Source organism: Phacochoerus africanus, chromosome 5, assembly GCF_016906955.1.
Source record: "Phacochoerus africanus isolate WHEZ1 chromosome 5, ROS_Pafr_v1, whole genome shotgun sequence".
NCBI lineage: Eukaryota > Metazoa > Chordata > Mammalia > Artiodactyla > Suidae > Phacochoerus > Phacochoerus africanus.
Window position 1 is genome coordinate 126705121 of NC_062548.1, and position 18224 is coordinate 126723344.

Consider the following 18224-nt stretch of genomic DNA (forward strand, 5'->3'; position numbering starts at 1 on the left):
TTCTCTGTTAGCCTCACTTTGCAGTTCTGAGTTTTAAACAGTTATTTTCCAAGTCAGTGTGGCTGTCATTTATAAGATACCTGCTTTTGGGGAATTACATGAGATGACGTAGTCCTGCGTGTGTAGGAAGTGCTCAGTAAAGGACGCCTGTTACTGTTTCTGTGCTTTGGTGTCTTTTAAAATATTTTTTGTTAGGTGATAATATGAGACCATATAAACCAGTCAGAATTGACATTTTATGAGAAGTGAAAAGACTTAAGGGGTTAGGGTTGTCCTTGTGGAGGAGAAGCAGCCTGTTCGCATGGCCTTTCTTCCACGTCCCCACTCTGTCCACATAGAACGTTCCACAGGGGGACTCACCAGGTATTAGTGACGAGAAAGCAGAGTTAAATTTCATTTTTTTGGTTGGCCAAGACAGTTGGCTGCAGTGTCGGCAAAACTGAAAGAGGACATGCTGATTGTGACCAGATTTTTCCCCACATCATCACATACTCAGCTCTCAGGCAGCCCTGCGGGACCGTTCTGCCACATCTGTGGCCTTTGAGTGGCAAATATCTTGGACTTTTCCCATCAGGTCAGAGTAGTTGTGATTTAGAGAGTAAAATTATCTCTTCCCACGGGAGTGAGTGGAGGGGGCCTATTCACCCATTGTCCTGTGGTCATCATGTGGCTTTATGTCTCTTCACACTTTTAGGACTAGTCTTTGCAGGAAGTGGTCCTCGCAGTCAGCTCCTGGATCTGTATTATCATTCAGTGTCAGATTGAGCAAAGGAAAATGGACTTAAATAAATTTGTTTCCCTATATGGATGCAAGTTCTTTCATTACATGAATCACATTTTTTTTTTTTTTTGCTTTTTAGGGCCCCACCTGTAGCATATGGAGGTTCCCAGGCTGGGGTCCATTCGGAGCTGCAGCTGCTGGCCTGAGCCTGAGCCACAGCCACGCCAGATCCAAGCCATGTCTGCAACCTGCACTACAGCTTACAGTAACACGAAATCCTTAACCCACTGAGCGAGGCCAGGTATTGAACCCACAACCTCAAGGTCCCTAGTCGGATTCGTTCCCGCTGAGCCACGATGGGAACTCCATGCATCACCTTTTTGAGTGGTCAACATCTTGAAGCCATTACAGAACACCTTCATCATGGGATTAGCACTAATAATTTATTCCTTATGCTTTTAGTACAGCTCATGCTAGTTTCTTTCTGAAGTTAATCTCTGAAAGTTAAATTTGCTCTATATATTTGAGCTGCTTTCTAGCTAAAACTTAAGAAAAGCACTTACACAGTTTTTAAGGTTAGTCATTGATTTGATTAGAGAAATGTCCACAGTAGATTCATGGTATTTCTTCCTACTCTCTTGAATGTGGGTTCTTTGGAATTGTTTTCTAAGCAGAGACTTCATGTCTTGTTCCACAGAGAAGGTAGCAGCTTCTTTTGATGGCAACTATTAAAATGGGTTTTTGATTGCTGGCATCCATGAAAGACCTTAGCACATTGTAATTTCCTGAAGAGGGAGGTTTTCGTCCTTATCACGTGTCGGGAAAGGTGTTCCAGGATCTCTCTTGACAAGATAATGGGGTGAAATTGCACATCAGGCGGACTGACGTGTAGGTGCAGAGGAACAGGTGAGGGGGCGAGGGGAGGTAATGCTGACGGACAGGCTATACTGAGAATCGTGTCAGACACAGATGAACTGAGCTGTTAGGATTGAGTCATTGTCCATTTTCCAGACGAGTCTGTCTTGAACGCGGTTTATCGGGTGATGGGAATGGCGTGTGACGGGAGAACGCTTAGGTGATTGCTGCTGGGGGAGAGAAGGGATGTCCGTGGTACAGAAGGAATCCTGTTTCTGAAGCGGGGGTCAACGTGGGTGCCTGACCTCCCCCGATTGGTGATTGATGGCTGCCTTGTGACAAGGCCCGCAGAGCCACCCACGAAGAGTCCAGACAGATCTGGGCGCTGGGCTGAGGCAAGTCGCTTAACCTCTCCGATGACGGTTTCTTGTCCGTAGGTTGGTAACGACCTAGATTTAACTCGCTTGGCGTAGTGATCCATGTAATAAGTATAAGGTTTTTTTCCTCCTCCATCGGGCGTGTTGTTCTGCTTGCGAATCTTTGTCCATCCGAATCGTCCTAATGGAGTCACGCCGTTTCTTATTTCCTTATTCACTACGTTATTTGCAGACTTGACTGTGCCGATTAGGAAGGGACATCAGAAATTCTGTGACTTTCGTATACTGCTGGCTGTACAGTGCAGGAAGACATTGGAGATATCGCAGGTTTGGTGCCAGACCACTGCAATAAAGCAAATATCACAATAAAGCTAGTGCATGAATTTTTTTGTTTCCCAGTGCATATGAAACTTGCATTTATACTATACTGTCCTCTATTAAATGTGCAAACACATTGTGTCTAAAAAAAAGCAGGTGTTAATCAAAAGATACTTTATTGCTAAAAAAACACAGAACAGTTACAATAGTAACATCAGTGATCACTGATCCCAGATCACGGTAACCAACAGAATAATGAAAAAGTTTAAAATATCAAGAGAATTAGCAAAATGTGACAAACATAGAGTGAGCAAACATTGTTGGGGAAAAATGGAATGGAGTTGGTCAACACAGGAGTGCCACCAACCTTCAATGTGTAAAAATGTTTGCAGTATCTGTGAGATGCAGTAAGTGCTAAATGCAATAAAACGAGATAGGCCTGTATCCTTCAGAGGTGGCAGTGCATACTTTGAATAGTGATGGTATCAAGAATAGTTCTGAACTAGCCATCCGTTTATACCCACTGTTTCCCGTGTGGGTCTTATGCTTTCCTGTCTTGATACTTTTGGTCATGTTATTTCTGCTTCATTCCTTTCTACAATGCCGAGCTCAGGTACCTCTTTTTTTTTAAGCCTTCTGTAGTCATTGGGATTTACCTCCTCTGAAGTTACAGCCTTGGTGATGCTATTCTTAATAGGAGTATAATTGCATGCCCTTTATCAGCTCATACTGTTATTCTGCATTGTTGTTTCTGTATTTGTCATGCAGCTAGGTATTCAAACTGCTGGGTGAGAGCTCTGCCTCGGAAATCTTTATACCCTCACAGTGCTGAGCACAGGGCCTCATCCATAGAGGACACCTAAGTTTTTGTTCATCTGCCCATCTGTTTAGCATCCATGAGGCCATGTCGAGGTTTCCATTGTACCACATACTGATGCTTGATACTAGAAATAAAGAACTCATGGTATCATCTTCGCCATCAAGTGTTACATATCTAGTGAGAGAAGCAAGGTGATAAATAGTTAAATCGTGTTAAGAATAGAAGGCCACTCTGGGAACTTTTTATAGATCGGGGACATTTTTGTAGATAAGGATAGTTTTGTAAATGATTGAGTTGTGTCTTAACAGAAAAAGTAGGATTTCTCTTTAGGTGAAAGTTAAGAGTGTTTTCAAATTGCTTGATATTTTGACTTTATAGATTGCTGCTGTTAGCTCAAGTATTATCACACATTCATATTTTTTTTTTGTCTTTTATCTTTTTAGGGCTGTGCCCGCGGCATATGGAGGTTCCCAGGCTAGGGGTCGAATTGGAGCCTATGCCAGAGCCACAGCAACCTCATGGTTCCTAGTCAGATTTGTTTCTGCTACGCCAAGACAGAACTCCCTCACTCATAAAAATTTTAAAATATGTTATGTATTAACTTTATAAAACTAAAACTGGTCTTGGCACTTTCTGAAAGTGGGAATTCCAGTAAACAGGGTACAGTATTTCAGAGGAGTTGCTTTTAAATGATATGAAAGCTAACTTTGGCCAGAAGTCTCACTTCCTGCTCCCAGATACCTGCATTGGTCTTCCTGGAAACCCTGGAACCTGGGCTTTTCTGTTAGTGCTGATGGCTGCCTGAAGGGCACTTAGAGCTCGAAAGCTTGAAACTTATCCTACGTGGGGTGTGGGGTTACACCAGGCAGGAGGCACTGTGTGGTGCCCAGAGAGAAGCGTAGGACCAAAATTCAGCCCCCTCTTCACTCCCCAAACCACAAACTGATCAGCTCAACAAAACTCTGTAACAGTTTTTTCAACAGTTTAATTTTAAGTGATTTTTAAAAATTGCATTATAAAGACATCTAAGTCAAGATGAAAATATTAAGATATGTGCTCTCTTCAGGTGACATTCATTACTACAGAGAATGCAAGTGAAAGTGCAAGTGTATGTTCTTTCCTATTTATTTCTCTTTGAACACAGTTTCAAATTTACGTTTAATGAATGTCAGTTCAGCTTGGATATAAAGCTTATGCCTAAAAGGTGAGATTGTTTCATCCCCTCAGTGTTTCCTGAAATAGTAAGTTTCTTTACATTTTTATTTTTTATTTAAAAAAATTTTATTATAGTTGATTTACAATGTTGTGTCACTTTCTGCTGTACAGCAAAGTGACCCAGTTATTCATTTATATACATTCTTTTTTTCACATTATCCCCCATCATGTTCCATCACAAGTGATTAGACATGGTTCCCTGTGCTATACAGCAGGGTCTCATTGCGTATCCACTCCAAATGCAATAATTTTCATCTATTAACCCCAAACTCCTAATCCATCCCACTCCTTCCCTCTCCCTGTGGCAACCACAAGTCTGTTCTCCATGTTCTCATGTTCTCCACAAGTTTTGTTTCTTTTCTGCAGATAGGCTCATTTGTGCCGTCTATTAGATTCCAGATATAAGTGATACCATATGGTATTTGTCTTTCTCTTTCTGACTGACTTCACTTAGTCTGAGAGTTTCTGGTTCCATCCATGTTGCTGCAAATGGCATTATTTTGTTATTTTTTACGGCTGAGTAGTATTCCATTTTGTATATGTACCCTATCTTCTTAATGCATTCATCGGTCAAAGGACATTTAGGTTGTATCCATGTCTTGGCTATTGTGAACATAGGGGTGCATGTATCTTTTTCTTTTTTCTTTTTTTGGTCTTTTTGTCTTTTCAGAGCCGCACTCACAGCACATGGAGGTTCCCAGGCTAGGGGTCTGATCAGAGCTGTAGCCGCAGGCCTACGCCACAGTCACAGCAGTGCAGGATCCGAACCTCATCTGCGACCTGCACCACAACTCATGGCAACACAGAATCCTTAACCCACTGGTGAGGCCAGGGATTGAACCTGCAAGCTCATGGTTCCTAGTCAGATTCGTTTCCACTGCACCATGACGGGAACTCCGCATACATCTTTTTCATTGAAACTTTTGTCCAGATATATACCCGGAAATGGAATTGCTGGATCCTATGGTAGTTCTGTATTGAGTTTTCTGAGGTACCTCCATACTGTTTTCCATAGTGGTGGTACCAATTTACATTCCCACCGACAGTGCAGGAGGGTTCCCTTTTCTCCACATCCTCTCCAGCATGTGTTATTTGTAGACTTACTAATGATGGCCATTCTGACCAGTGTGACGTGGTACCTCACAGTAGTTTTGATTTGCTACTGACATTTTTATAATGAAGCTCATATTTAAAATTTTTCTTGTGACGTGAGTAAATCGTGTATGGTGGAAGGTGACAGATCTGGGTTCACTTCCTAGCTGTTAAGCACTGGGCAGCTCTCTGCTGCAGGAACGTGAAGTAATGCCTACCTCCCAGGGTTACTGGAGACCTGCCTGAGATCAAGGGAAAATCATGCAGCATGACAATAGGCATTTAACACCTTTCTTTCCCTCTGTGTAAACTGCCTGCACCCTGGTGGTTTACCATCTTTGATTAGGCAGCAAGAGTGGACTTGTAAGAAGAAGGCTTTTTTCCTGGGTTTAAAAAAAAAAAAAAAAAAACTGTTGTCTAAAAGGAACCAAATCTCCCCAGAATTTCTTTGTCTCTTAATTTCAGTTTGTCCACAGTGGAAATTGAAAACCGAGCCCAGTCCCTTCATCTCTTCGAGACATTGAAGACGGATCCCAAAGCCTTTCACAAGCACATGGTCAAGTATATTTACCCCACGATTGGCGGCTTTGATCATGAGAGGCTGCTGTATTATTTCACTCTTCTGGAAAGATGTGGCTGTGCAGATTTGGGGAACTATACCATTAAGCCAGAAACCCACATTCGGCTGCTGAAGAAATTTAAGGTCGTTGCATCAGGTAAAATGGTCATTTTCCTGCTTGAACCCTTTGTTTAAATTCAATCTAGGGCTTAATTTTCTACACTCAGTCATGTTCCTGCATTATGGCTGCTTTAACTGTGAAACCACAATATTTTGATGCTAATAAACTTTAATTATTATCTCTCCAACTTCCTTCCTTACTGATGAAGGGATTGAAATAGTGGAGAAACTTAAGTCACACAGTGGCTCACAGCAGACCTGGTGCTAAAATCCAAAGTTTTTGACTAATTTGCCAAAGGTTCTTTTTTCCTAGTCCCATTGGTTATATTTTATTTATTATAAATGACAAGGCTGAGACACTTTACAGTAGGCAATTTGGCAGAATTTCACTTCCGTGGAGCCTATATTTAAGTATGTATGGAACTCTTAAAATAAGAGCACTTGCGCAAGTGAACCTGTGTATAAAACAAAGACTCAGAGACCTAGAAAACAGATTTGTGGTTGCCAAGGCGGGGGGGGGGGGAGCAGGGAGGGAGTGGGATGGGCAGAGAGTTTGGGATTAGTGGTAAAACTATGGCATTGAGAATGGAGAAGCAATGAAGTCCTACTGTATAACACAGGGAACTGTATCCAGTCCCTTGGGATAGACCAAGCTGGAAGATAATATAAGAAAGGGAAGGTGTCTGTATAGATGTATGACTGGGTGACTTTGTTGTGTGGCAGAAAGTGACACAGCATTGTCAATCAACTATACTTGAATAAAAAACTTTAAAAATCAAAAAAGACCCCTTGGGTCTCTGATAAATTGTGGGAATCTTGGGGATAGTGTCTGTGTGTCTTCGACATTAACTACATTAATACCTCTCAAAGCCATGTAATACTTTATAATTTACAAGGCACTTGCAAATCTACATTCATCTGGTACTCCTAACAGTTGTGAGAATTTAGTTTACTAGGGGTTTACTGAGTGACCAAATCAGCCTCTGGACTAGACACAGCAAAGAGGGAGGAAAATGCAGTCCCTGTCCTCAGGGAGTCGTCGAGATGCCAAGGGAATAACAGATGAAGCCAGCACAGCTTTAAGAGTCTGGGTAGAAGAAAACTTTGGTGCTGCGGAGAGACGGAAGGCGTGAGGGGGGTCGCCCCTCCCTGGGCTGCAGATCAGGGCGCTGGGGCTCACCGGAGTTGGTGACCTGTCTAGGCCTGCGTGGTTGGTTAAGCTGCAGACGGGGATTCAAACTCAGATCCCCTGATGTATCTAATCAACAGGGGGAGCCGCCTGCTGTTAACTAGAGCTTTTCCTTGGGCTGTGCCCGGGGCCTGCGTGTGTGTCTGTATGCTGATACTGCAGTGAACTACTTTTTTTCCTTTGCTTTTCTTCCTACTAGGTCTTAATTACAAACAACTGACAGATGAAAACAGGAATCCTCTCGAGGCGTTGGAGCCGGTCCTTTCAAGCCAAAATGTCTTATCCATCTCCAAGCTCGTCCCCCAAATCCCTGACAAGGAGGGACGCATGCTTTCCGCCAGCTCTCTGTACACCGTCTGGTTACAGAAGTTGTTCTGGGACGGAGACCCTCACCTGCTTCAGCAAGTCCCGGCGTCGCCGCCGGAGTGGCTGGGGGCCTACGACGTCTGCCTCAAGTACTTCGATCGCCTCCAGCCGGGTGACCTCATCGCTGTGGTGGACGCCGTCACCTTTTCTCCGAAAGCGGTGACCAAGGTAACCAGAGATCGCGGCCCGGGGACTGGCTGCTGTAAAAGAAGTGAAAACTGCTCTTACGTTCCGCACATGTTGTCTTTTTATTTCCGTCCTCGAAGTGGAGGACGCTTTCCTGTCTGGCGTTTCTGGTGTTTGCGGAGCACGAGCTGTTTTCATCGGAGGTCCTTTTCCTCCGGCGCCGCCGTGCAGGTCGCCCGAGGCAGCCTCGGCTCTTCCCACTTGCACGTACAGTTTGTACGTGTTACAGTTCTCATCCTCTGGCATTTTTATAGTAAACACCCCCTCCTGTTCTTTCCAGGCCCTTGTTACCTGCATTCCGAGGCAGACTGACAGCTTAGCTGTGGTGAAGTGGAGGACTCACAGGCGCCCCAGCCATGACGCAGTGGGTTAATAATCCAACGGCAGCAAGTTGCCGTGGAGGCCCAGGTTCAATCCCCGGCCCAGCACAGTAGGCTAAAGGATCCAGCATTGCTGCAGCTGTGCTCGGATTCAGTCCCTGGCCTGGGAACTTCCATGTGCTACAGGTGTGGCCATAAAGAGGAAAAAAAAATTGAGGTCTTAACAAAGCTGGCTGTAACTATCAGGTTGTGCGTGACTTTGTGGGAGATTCAGCCTTGGGAGGCTGTGTGGCTCTTTCCAGTGTGCTCCGTGCTCAGGTTTGAGGCCTCTAATTCCTGCTCTCGATCCTTTAACAGTGTGGACTTTCACACAAAATAGGTGATGGGGGAACTTCGTCCTCTCGCCCTCTCGCCCAGATGCTGCTGGTCAGCCAGTGGGAATTTCTGACTGCTCGGGACCTCTCCTGGAAAATCTCCCAGCCTCTGATCTCAACTGCTCAACTGTAGTGCCTTTGGAACTCCTTTTTCATTTTCTCTCACCCATCGTAGCTGCTCCGCTCTCTTCCCCTAGGTGGCAAGTGTGCCCAGCACCCCATCCATGTATTGTTATTACGGCTAATAGTGTCCTGAAAACCGAGCATAGAGGCTAAGAATCAAGTCATTCGCTGGAGGCCGGCACAGGTAGAGGTCCAGACGTCTGTGGCGAATGCCGGTCTTAGCCCCCCGGCTAGATTCACGGTTGGTGGATGACCGAGGATTTCATTAGCTTCTTCTTGTAACTCAGTTCAGTTAATACCATGGCTGGAAATTTTATAACCACTGCTGTAAAGAGGAGATAATCATTTTTGTTGTTTTTAAGGAAGAAAACTAAGGATGATTGTAAAGAGAGGGAGCATGATGTATTTGAAAGAGCGCAGGTTTGGAGTGATATGGCTTTGAACTTTGAACCTGCCACTTATGAGCCCTTGGTTTAGCCTCAGGAATCTTTTTTAGCCTAATGCCTCCTTGAGGCAGAGGCTGTGGCTGAGCAATCTGTGAAACTGCTAACAGTATTACTCTGAATTTAGCAGATGAGAAAAGTGAGGTTCAGCATGGGTGATTTGGTCGTAGAGGAGCCACAATTTGAAAGAAGGAGGCTTGTTCCAGAGTCTTTCCTCTTCACCACGGAACTGTACTTCCTCTAGGAAGTTGTAGAACAAACAGCTGAGTCAAGGGGTCTGGAGCCGTTGTAGCAACTGGGAGAACAGTGGGGCCAGAGAGCCCCACGTCAAGCGGAACAGACTGTCACAGGCTCGTTCCAGAGCAGGGCTGAGTCCAAATGAGGAAGGCCCGGCAGGAACCTCACGGTGTCTGGGAAAAAAAAGGAGTCCAGCATATTTTGGGTTCGAATCTCCATGGATGAGGAGACATTCTAGTCCGAGTACTGGCAATGCTGGAAGCATGCTCTAGGGGGAAGGGGCTGAGCCAAGCGGGGAATTGAAATCTAAGAAATGGCTCCAGAGCTGGGACCTGTGAACTGGCTGAAGGAGCTGGACAAGCAAACAGGCCAACCAGCAAGATGGAGGGGCCCAGGCTGAAGGAGCTTTTTCTTATTTTATATGAGGGCAGAGACAAAGCCTCACATGGCCCGCCAAGGCCATGTATTGATTGTGAGCCTGTATATGGGGTTGGACACACGGTCTAGGCTTTCCAACAACAACTATTACACATGATTAAACAAATTTAGAAGTTGGATTTTGAGTTGGCTCAGTTTCAGTTATTTGTGCTGTTTTAAGTCAGGTGATTTTAAACTATAGCATCTTCTTACCACCTTAGTTTCTTAATCGCATATCTTTAAGATGCCCTCCAGCCACCTGAAAATGTATGACATGGTTGGTTGTGGACGTATGTGCATTTTTCTGAGGAGTTTTTCCTGAGGCAGAGATGCAGAGCTGACCCAGTAGGGGTTGCTTTCTCTTAGTTCAGATGATGTACTTCTCACAAGATAATTCTTTCACCGTAAACTACCAAAAGGGGGTTTTCTTTCTTTTCTTTCTTCTTCTTCTTCTTTTTTTTTTTTTTGTCTTTTTGCCTTTTCTAGGGCTGCTCCCACGGCATATGGAGATTCCCAAGCTAGGGGTCTAATCAGAGCTGTAGCCACTGGCCTACGCCACAGCCACAGCAGCATGAGATCCGAGCCACATCTGCAACCTACACCACAGCTCACGGCAACGCTGGATCCTTAACCCACTGAGCAAGGCTAGGAATCGAACCTGCAGCCTCCTGGTTCCTAGTCAGATTCGTTAACCACTGAGCCATGACGGGAACTCCCCAAAAGGGGGTTTTCTACTGAGTCAGGTAAGCTATGGAAAAGTGAGACAGATACCTTAACTTGGTATCTTGAGTCTAGCTTTATATTCATTCTCGTTTTATTAATTGGCAAGCTTTAAACTTTCCATTTGGAGAGGAGAAGTATAAAGTTTAGATACATTGTGTGTTTGAAATCAAGCAGTGCTATCCTAGAGAGAGGGAGAAAGAATAAAAGAATAAATTCAAATTGAAATACAACCCTCACATGTCAGAGGACACATTTGGAGAAGAAAATGCAGCCAGATACGGCCAAGCTTGCAAAACACCAGATGTTGCCACAGCTTGTACATGATGTTAGAAACGTAAAATCAGTGTGTGCTGCTGTCTGTGGTGTGCAGTTTTCAGCGTGAACCCGCATTTAACTCAGAGCCAGGCTTTTGGAAGGAGCTGGGGAACTACTGCCTAGTGAAAACCCCACTAAGCAATGGTTCGGAAACTGGACTTCAGCGAGTATTCCCACACCCTGAGTTTAGCACCCATTCCACGGCGATATAAGCCAGAGAAGCTCTCTGCCTTCCTGAGAATAGTCTCTTAGTTGCCATTTGCGTCAGCAGCATTTGTGGAAATTCTGGGGAAGATAGTCACAAAATGGCATTATGTCATGTAGGCAGAGACTGAATTTGCATAACATTCGAGGTGATGCATACGCAGGAGGGAAAAGAGTACCAGTGTTTCAAGTGCATTGGCTCCCGTTCTGAACTGTCGTGATTCCTTTGAGTCAGGTTAGAGGTGCTCTCCTATTGCTTTTCCAATTCAGTCCTTAGAAACATTTTTGTAGAAGGGTCAGAGAAGGCGTTTAGCGGGTTAGAAAGCCGGGAAAATGGTCACCGAAGCCGAAACGCGGCTCACCATGCTGTTGGCTTGGTTCAGACAGGATGTAGTTGGTTAAGGGGGAGCTTGCGTGGAATCCCAGCCTTCATGTTTTATCCTCCCCACTTGATTTCAATTGTCAGTATAGCTACATCCAAAAATAGGGACGTGGAAAATACTCCTCTGACTTAGGGGATGCTGCTCAGAGGTTTGCTGGAATCCTTTCAAAGCCCCAGGTAATGACAGAATTAGAAGAGACCTTCTAGTACCCTGCCCGACGCCTCTCACCCTGGAATTGGATGGGCGTTCGCCACCCTCCCCCACCCCGCCTGCACCCTGTACTTGAGCTCCCACCCTGGGTTTCTGAAAAGAATGCGCCTCCGTAGGGTTAGAGCAGAAAAATTGTTGAGAATCTCTTATCTAGTCTGACTTCTAAGCTTCAAGCATCATTTCTACTGGAAAGTAAGGCATTACTTCTGCTTTTATACTTATTTATACACACACGCATATAAGGAATCTTTCCTTTTCGTCTTCTATTTCCCACTTTTGGGTTCTGCCTCTTGAAGCTGTGGAAACAGACTAAGGGCATCTCTTTTTCATATGACTGTTCAAATTCTTGAACTAGCCTACTGTTTCCTCTTATCTTATTATCCAGACGCTTTGGCACAAAAATCTCAAAGAATAAATTTATCTTAAAAACCATGATATGGGAGTTCCCGTCATGGCACAGCAGAAACGAATTCGACTAGGCACCATGAGGTTGGGGGTTCGATCCCTGGCCTCGCTCAGTGGGTTAAGGGTCTGGCGTTGCCGTGAGCCGTGGTGTAGGTTGCAGACGTGGCTTGGATCTGGCATGGCTGTGGCTTTGGCTGTGGTGTAGGCCAGTGGTTACAGCTCTGATTAGACCCCTAGCTTGGGAACTTCCATATGCTGAGGGTGTGGCCCTCAAAAGACAAAAACCAAAAAACAAAACAAAAAAGACGAAAAAAGCCCCAAAACAAAACCATGATATGACCTCAAAATAAAATGTATTTCATAAGTTTAAGTCTCAGTCAAAAGTCTGCCTTGTAATGTTTGTTGCCCCTGGAGACATTGGAATGTGAAGGACATGCCTGGAAGAAACTTAAAACGAAGGGTTTTTCTTCACAGTAAAATTATTATAATTGAGAATCACAGTCCTCATGAGATTGGAAGATCTTTGGGGGCAGGGATAGTGCCTTTTACCTCGAATGCTTTAGTTTCTAGCGTAGTATAAAGTAGGTTCTCCTTATTGTTCAAATAATTAGTTATTATCATATGTTGGCAATTCTTAAGTCTTTTCTTCTTTGGATGCCTTAATGTTCTTAAACATTGTTTAGGACCCTGAAGAGCTTTTGTTTATATATAACATCTATTGATATTTTATCATTTTAGAAATTAAAACTAAGAATTATTAGAAATGTTTAATTCATTTAAAACTACCAATGCTAGACCTACTTATAGGTTGATATGAATGGCATCTTAATGGAAAATCACTGTATTTCAAAAATAAAAATTAATGAGAGAGTGACATCATTGTATAGTTACATGTCTGGCTTAATAGAACACAGCTGGATTCTCATATTTGTTTCTGTGTTCACTTTTTGTTATTTTGGATGGAGAAAATGAAGAGCTCCCAGCCCTACAGAGAAAAGGGAGGAATGCTTTCATAGCCTCTGGTGTAGTTTAGGGTGTTCTTTGGTGCGACACTAAATCTCAACAAATGGTAGGTTCTTAAAGACTAGTTGTCCTGTGGAATCAGAAACCCTATCCTTTATCTTTTGTACTCTGTTCTATTCAAACTATTGTTCCAGATTTTACTTTGAATGGATATTCTGCCCAGATGCAATTTGTAATACAATGCATCAGGCGTTTGGAAAATCGTGGTTCCCTGAATTATGCAAATCATTCACATGTTGATGCAGTGCCTTATACATTATCAACAAAGTCACGTGGATAATTATGAACACCCATCTCAGCTGATGCGTCTTGAAACACTGGGAAGCCATCAGGCTCACAGTGGTGGATAGAAGGTTTCCAAGATTCTCATTTTTGCTTGAAAGCTCAAATTTTATTATTGGCAACAAATACCGTGAGTTTTCCTTGAAACGACAAGCTCGCTTTGTTCACTTTGGAGAAAATGTTTGCCAGATATTCAAGGCTGAAAAGCCAGAGTTTGTCTATTGTTCTTTCAGGCAAAAATGATAATGTGTGCCAAAGCCGCTACTGCAGCTACTCATAGTTCCAGCAGTCACACAAATGCTTTTTCCTTATTACACTTCAGTATATAGTGAAGTGTCTGTATGTATCTTTCAGTTCATCGCATAGACATGCTCAGTGGTTGAGAGTTAATCAAATGAATCATTTTTATTCCTTCATCAAGTACATTCTCAAGTGAAAATGCCCGTGGAGAACACAGTAACTCCTAGTGCAGTTTGTTGCCACTCCCTTGATTTGTGCAAAGTCCCCACAGTTTTACCCACCATTGCTCTTTTCACTATCATACACCTGTCAATACAGTGAAAAAAGGTAAATTATATTATAGTGTCGTTATCAAAATAATTTAGACTTTGCCGACTCCATGAAAGAGTCACGAACTCCTGTGGTTTGGGGACCACACTCCAAGAACCACTGTCATAAGTTATTGTTTCTAAAACCACAGCCATCCTGGATACCCACATGAAAGAGCATGCCAACTTCCCAAGTATTTATAATTCAAATAATGTGAAGATACGTCTGGGAAGTGCAGAAAGCATTGTCTTAAAACATCAGTTTATTAGAATGGTTTAATTTCGAATCAGCTTTCCAGATGTAGGTGTCAGAAAGAATTGGAGACTGTAAATGGATTATGTGTCTGCTGATATCGTTATTCCACCCTTTGGCTTTGTGGACTTGCACTATATTTTTTCCCTCTACAGATTTTAGCCTTCATAATTATTTTAGCTAACACTTTTATTATTACTCAAGCTTAGCAGGAAGTTCTCTGGGAGAGACGTACACGAAAGGGGAAGGGGCTCAGAGTAGGGTGCAGCCCCTAAGGGACTTTCCTTTGACTGTCACCTCTGCTTGATTCCCAGGCCAGGCCATATCAGCTTGAGAAGGTTTGACTTTTCTGGGGCCCGTACGCAGTAGAGTTTGAGGGTGATGCGGAACCATCATTCCACCCCTCCTTCACTCACACCCCCCTTTTAGAATTCAGAACAGTGGAAATAAATTTCAGCAACAAATAAATATTGTTGGAAGAGCCGGAACTGGGGAGCATGGCCTGGATCTGCCACCCAGTGGTCTGTCTTTTGCAGAAGTTTGCACTTGTTTGAAACTTGGCTAGTTAGAGCTGCTGCAGAAAGTTACTCCAGAAGGAAGCAAGGATGAGGGCACACTGAGGACAGGCATGGCAGACAGGGCATCGCTCTGGGGCAGGAGAGGGGGCTTCGGGAGGGGAGGGAGAGGGGAGCCAGAAGCGCTCTTCCTGTAGTTCTGCCTGCGGGTTGTGGGGGATGGTTTCTCTTCATAATGGAAAAGGCTGAAGAGAGGACAGTGGGCTTTTTGTTTCCTTAACTGATTCAGCTTCATGATGAAGCTGCCGGGAAGGGGAGAAAGGAGTCCAGGGCCTGTCAGGACGTGGTTCTAGTGCTCCCACGTCGCAAGGCCACTGCTTTCATCCCTGTGAGTCTGGGGCAGGTCCTCCTGGGCTCAGTAGCCGTGGTGCAGCCTCCGCTTCCGAAAAATTCTAAGATAGGTCAGAAGAGCCCATTCTCCCAACCCCATGTGGACTAGACTAAAAGTTCACTCTCTGTTCTCTGGATTTTGCCCAGCTGGATTGATGATTAAAATTCTTCAGAAGTTCAGCAGTGAGCTTAAATGAGAGTAGAAATAGGGCAAGTATTACAGGTCAGCAACTTTAAAATGGCCCAAATTTAAATTAAATTCCCAGGGAGAAATTGACATCTGAAAAATCATATCCTCTTGCCCTTTTGGTTAAAGTTCAATTATATCAAAATCCAAAATTCTTAAGTTCAACAAAAGTAAAGTTCAAACATGATTTTCCCAGTTTCTGTTCTGTCTTAGCCAGAGAGGGCTGATTTAGGGCTGGGTAATAATACCAGATTCCTTCTGGGTAACGTTTAGGAGTGTAGCTTCTTCAGCAAATCTGAAGTTGAATTAATCCCACCCCAAGTTTTCTGTACATCTCATTAAAAAGAAAAAAAAAAAAAACTCTAAAAGGGAAAAAAAACAAACTTGTATCAGCATCAGCTCCATAGCTGTGCAATTTAGAAAACTCAAGCAATTCACCAGCCCTGAAACTGCCAAGTGAAACGAGCTTCCTGAATCCTCTCCTTAGTTCAGTCCAGACACACATTCCTAGAACGCTGGAGAGCAGGGAAGTGGCTTGGTGGTGTGGGCGCAAAGGAAAGTAGACAGAGAAGGCCTCACTGGGCTTAGCTTCGCCAGAATATCAGGTCAGACCACTTGTCCAGAGATTGATCGGATGGATCTCCCATCAGGTTACCTGTGGTGTGGCTTCTCCACGGGAAGAAGGAGAAAGACATCTGCACCACTTCTTCTCCAAGGCTGATGATTTCGCCTGTCCCTGTGTGTGGTCACGCTGCCTTTCTGACTTCCGTTTCCCCATTTAAGCTCTGTGTTCCTCTCAGTTCAAGCATTACAGTGGCCACTGTCGCTGCCTTTTTGCAGTGGGATCCTACAGAAACCTTGGGATGTTTGCCACTTGTGCCCTTATATTTGTCTTTGCTGAAAACCACCCTCAGTAGATCTTGCAACTGAAATCAATGTAGGTGTTTTTGAAACCTGTGCCCCATAGGACCTAGAGAGGATTCCTGCCCTTGCTTTGTGCTTGTGTCTGAGTTTTATGCTTGCACTGCTTTTGTGGAAATAGAGGTATTTCTATCATATCTTCGGGGTTTGATGGGGAAAGAGCAGTAAGTGGCATCCTGTCTCCCCAAGTTATAGTCAGTTCAGAGAGCGAGGGGTCAGCTCAAAGGAAACCCAAGTCACTCTACAGCTGGGAGGCTTAGAGTGACAGTCGAGTCAGCCTCCCTCGTACTTGCTCCCTGCACCAGGTCTTCAGACAGCCCTGCCAAGCACATGGGTGGATCTGGTGAACGGTCCTGCTGCTCAGAAGGGCTGCTCCCCAACTTGACTCCCATTCACGGGGCCCAGAGAGGCGGCCTCGGGATTTGTGCTGTCCAGCAGGACTGTGGTGTGAGCCTCACATGGAATTTGAATTCTTCTAGTCACCGTGTTATGAAAAGTAAAACAAAATAGATGAAATCGTCCTAAATATTGTCATTTCAACCTGTAATCAATATGAAAATACTAGTGAGCTATTTTAACATTCTCGTTTTTATATGCTCTCCGCGATCGATGGTGTACCTGCGTCACCTGTCAGTACAGACGTTTCAGCTGCTCAGCAGCCACGTGATTATATAGGACAGATAATCCTTCTCTGGAACCCAAACCGGGGCCTGTCCCACAGATGTTTACCCCTGGAAGGACAAGAGCAGAAGAAAGGTGCACTCTCCTCCCAGGCAGACCTCGGGAAGGAAGAGAAAGAGTAGTCTCCCACAGCGCCTCTCTTCTGGCCACGTCACCAGCTGTCCCTCCTCCCTCCCGGGAGAGAGAGGCCTGCTTCCTTCTCGGGACCCGTCGGGAGAACCTCCCGCTCCTTGCACCTGGGTAGGAGCTGCACAGGGAGAAGGCGGTTCCTGCCACACATACTAAATGAATGTCCAGCTGCCGATAAATGATAAGACCTTCGGAGTTACCCGTCACCCGTGGAAATGACTTGCACGCGACGTAAGGGCAGTAGTAACAGCTCCCGGTCCTTGTTCCCGCAGTACCGGGCCCTGGCTTTCCCCGCCCCTCCTCTCCCGGAGTCATCGCAGCAGCCCTGCAGCAGGGACGACATCCCAGGCGGAAATGAACAAACTGCAGGTTAGAGGTTAAGTAAGTTGTTCGAGGTCAGAAGGCAGTTAATAGCGGGTCAGAATTGCAGACCTAGTCCCACCTAGTCCGTGTTACGGGTCGTCAGTGAGCGATGGTCCTTTCCCGCCTTAGACAGGCGCTCACCGTTTTCCGAGGCGAGCTGCTCATTTGGTGGGTACATTTATGTTAGGCTCTTAGTGGAGTCCGCACCTGCCCCTGTGATCTGTCCTCCTTTCTGTGACAACAAAGACATAGAATCCCTTCCTTCCTTGCTCTTGGGGAAATGGAAGAAAAATACCATATATTCCCCAAGGCTTTTCACCCTCATTTCTTTCCCTTTTCTTTTTCCTTTTTTTGGGAGTGGGGTTTTGGGGATGTGTGCCCACGGCCTACGGAAGTTCCAAGGCCAGGGTTCCAGCCTGTGCCACAGCAGCGACAACTCGAGATCCTTTAACCTGCTAAGCCGCACGGGAGCTCCCCCCATTTCCTCTTTCTGCTTCAGATACCCTGGACTTCATGTATTTTGATCACAGTGATCTCCTCCATAGAATTGATGTGTTCCAAAAGAAAGAGAAAAAGGAAAAAAATTGCCTCCATGTCTTAGTTTTCTAGTGCTGCTGTAACTAATTACAACCTACCTAGTGGCCTAAATAATACCAATTTGTGCTCTTAAACTGCTCTAGGTTGGCAGTCAGACATGGTCTCACTGGGCTAAAATCACGGCTCAGGCAGGGGTATGTCTTTTTCTGGGGGGATCCAGTGTCTGCTCACTCATTCGTCCTGGGCTCTTGGCCCTTTTCCTCCATCTTCAAAGCCAATGGCATTGCATCCCTTTGACCGTCTGTCTTTGCATTTCTCTGAGCAAAGCCGGGAAAGGCTCTCACTGTTAAGGATTCACATGGTGAGTTTGGAGCCCTTGTGAACAATCCGGGATAATCTCCCCATTCCAGGCAGTAGACCACT

At 44.8% G+C, this 18224-nt stretch overlaps 1 protein-coding gene across 1 annotated transcript in view; it reads left to right on the plus strand.

Moving 5' to 3' along the window:
* The window catches only part of NBAS (NBAS subunit of NRZ tethering complex), a 360775-nt gene that overhangs the window by 256158 nt on the left and 86393 nt on the right, over positions 1 to 18224 (plus strand). Inside the window, exons 43-44 of the mRNA XM_047782615.1 lie at positions 5864 to 6114; positions 7466 to 7800. Coding sequence (XP_047638571.1) covers positions 5864 to 6114; positions 7466 to 7800 — 586 coding nt within the window. The remainder of the gene's footprint in view (positions 1 to 5863; positions 6115 to 7465; positions 7801 to 18224) is intronic.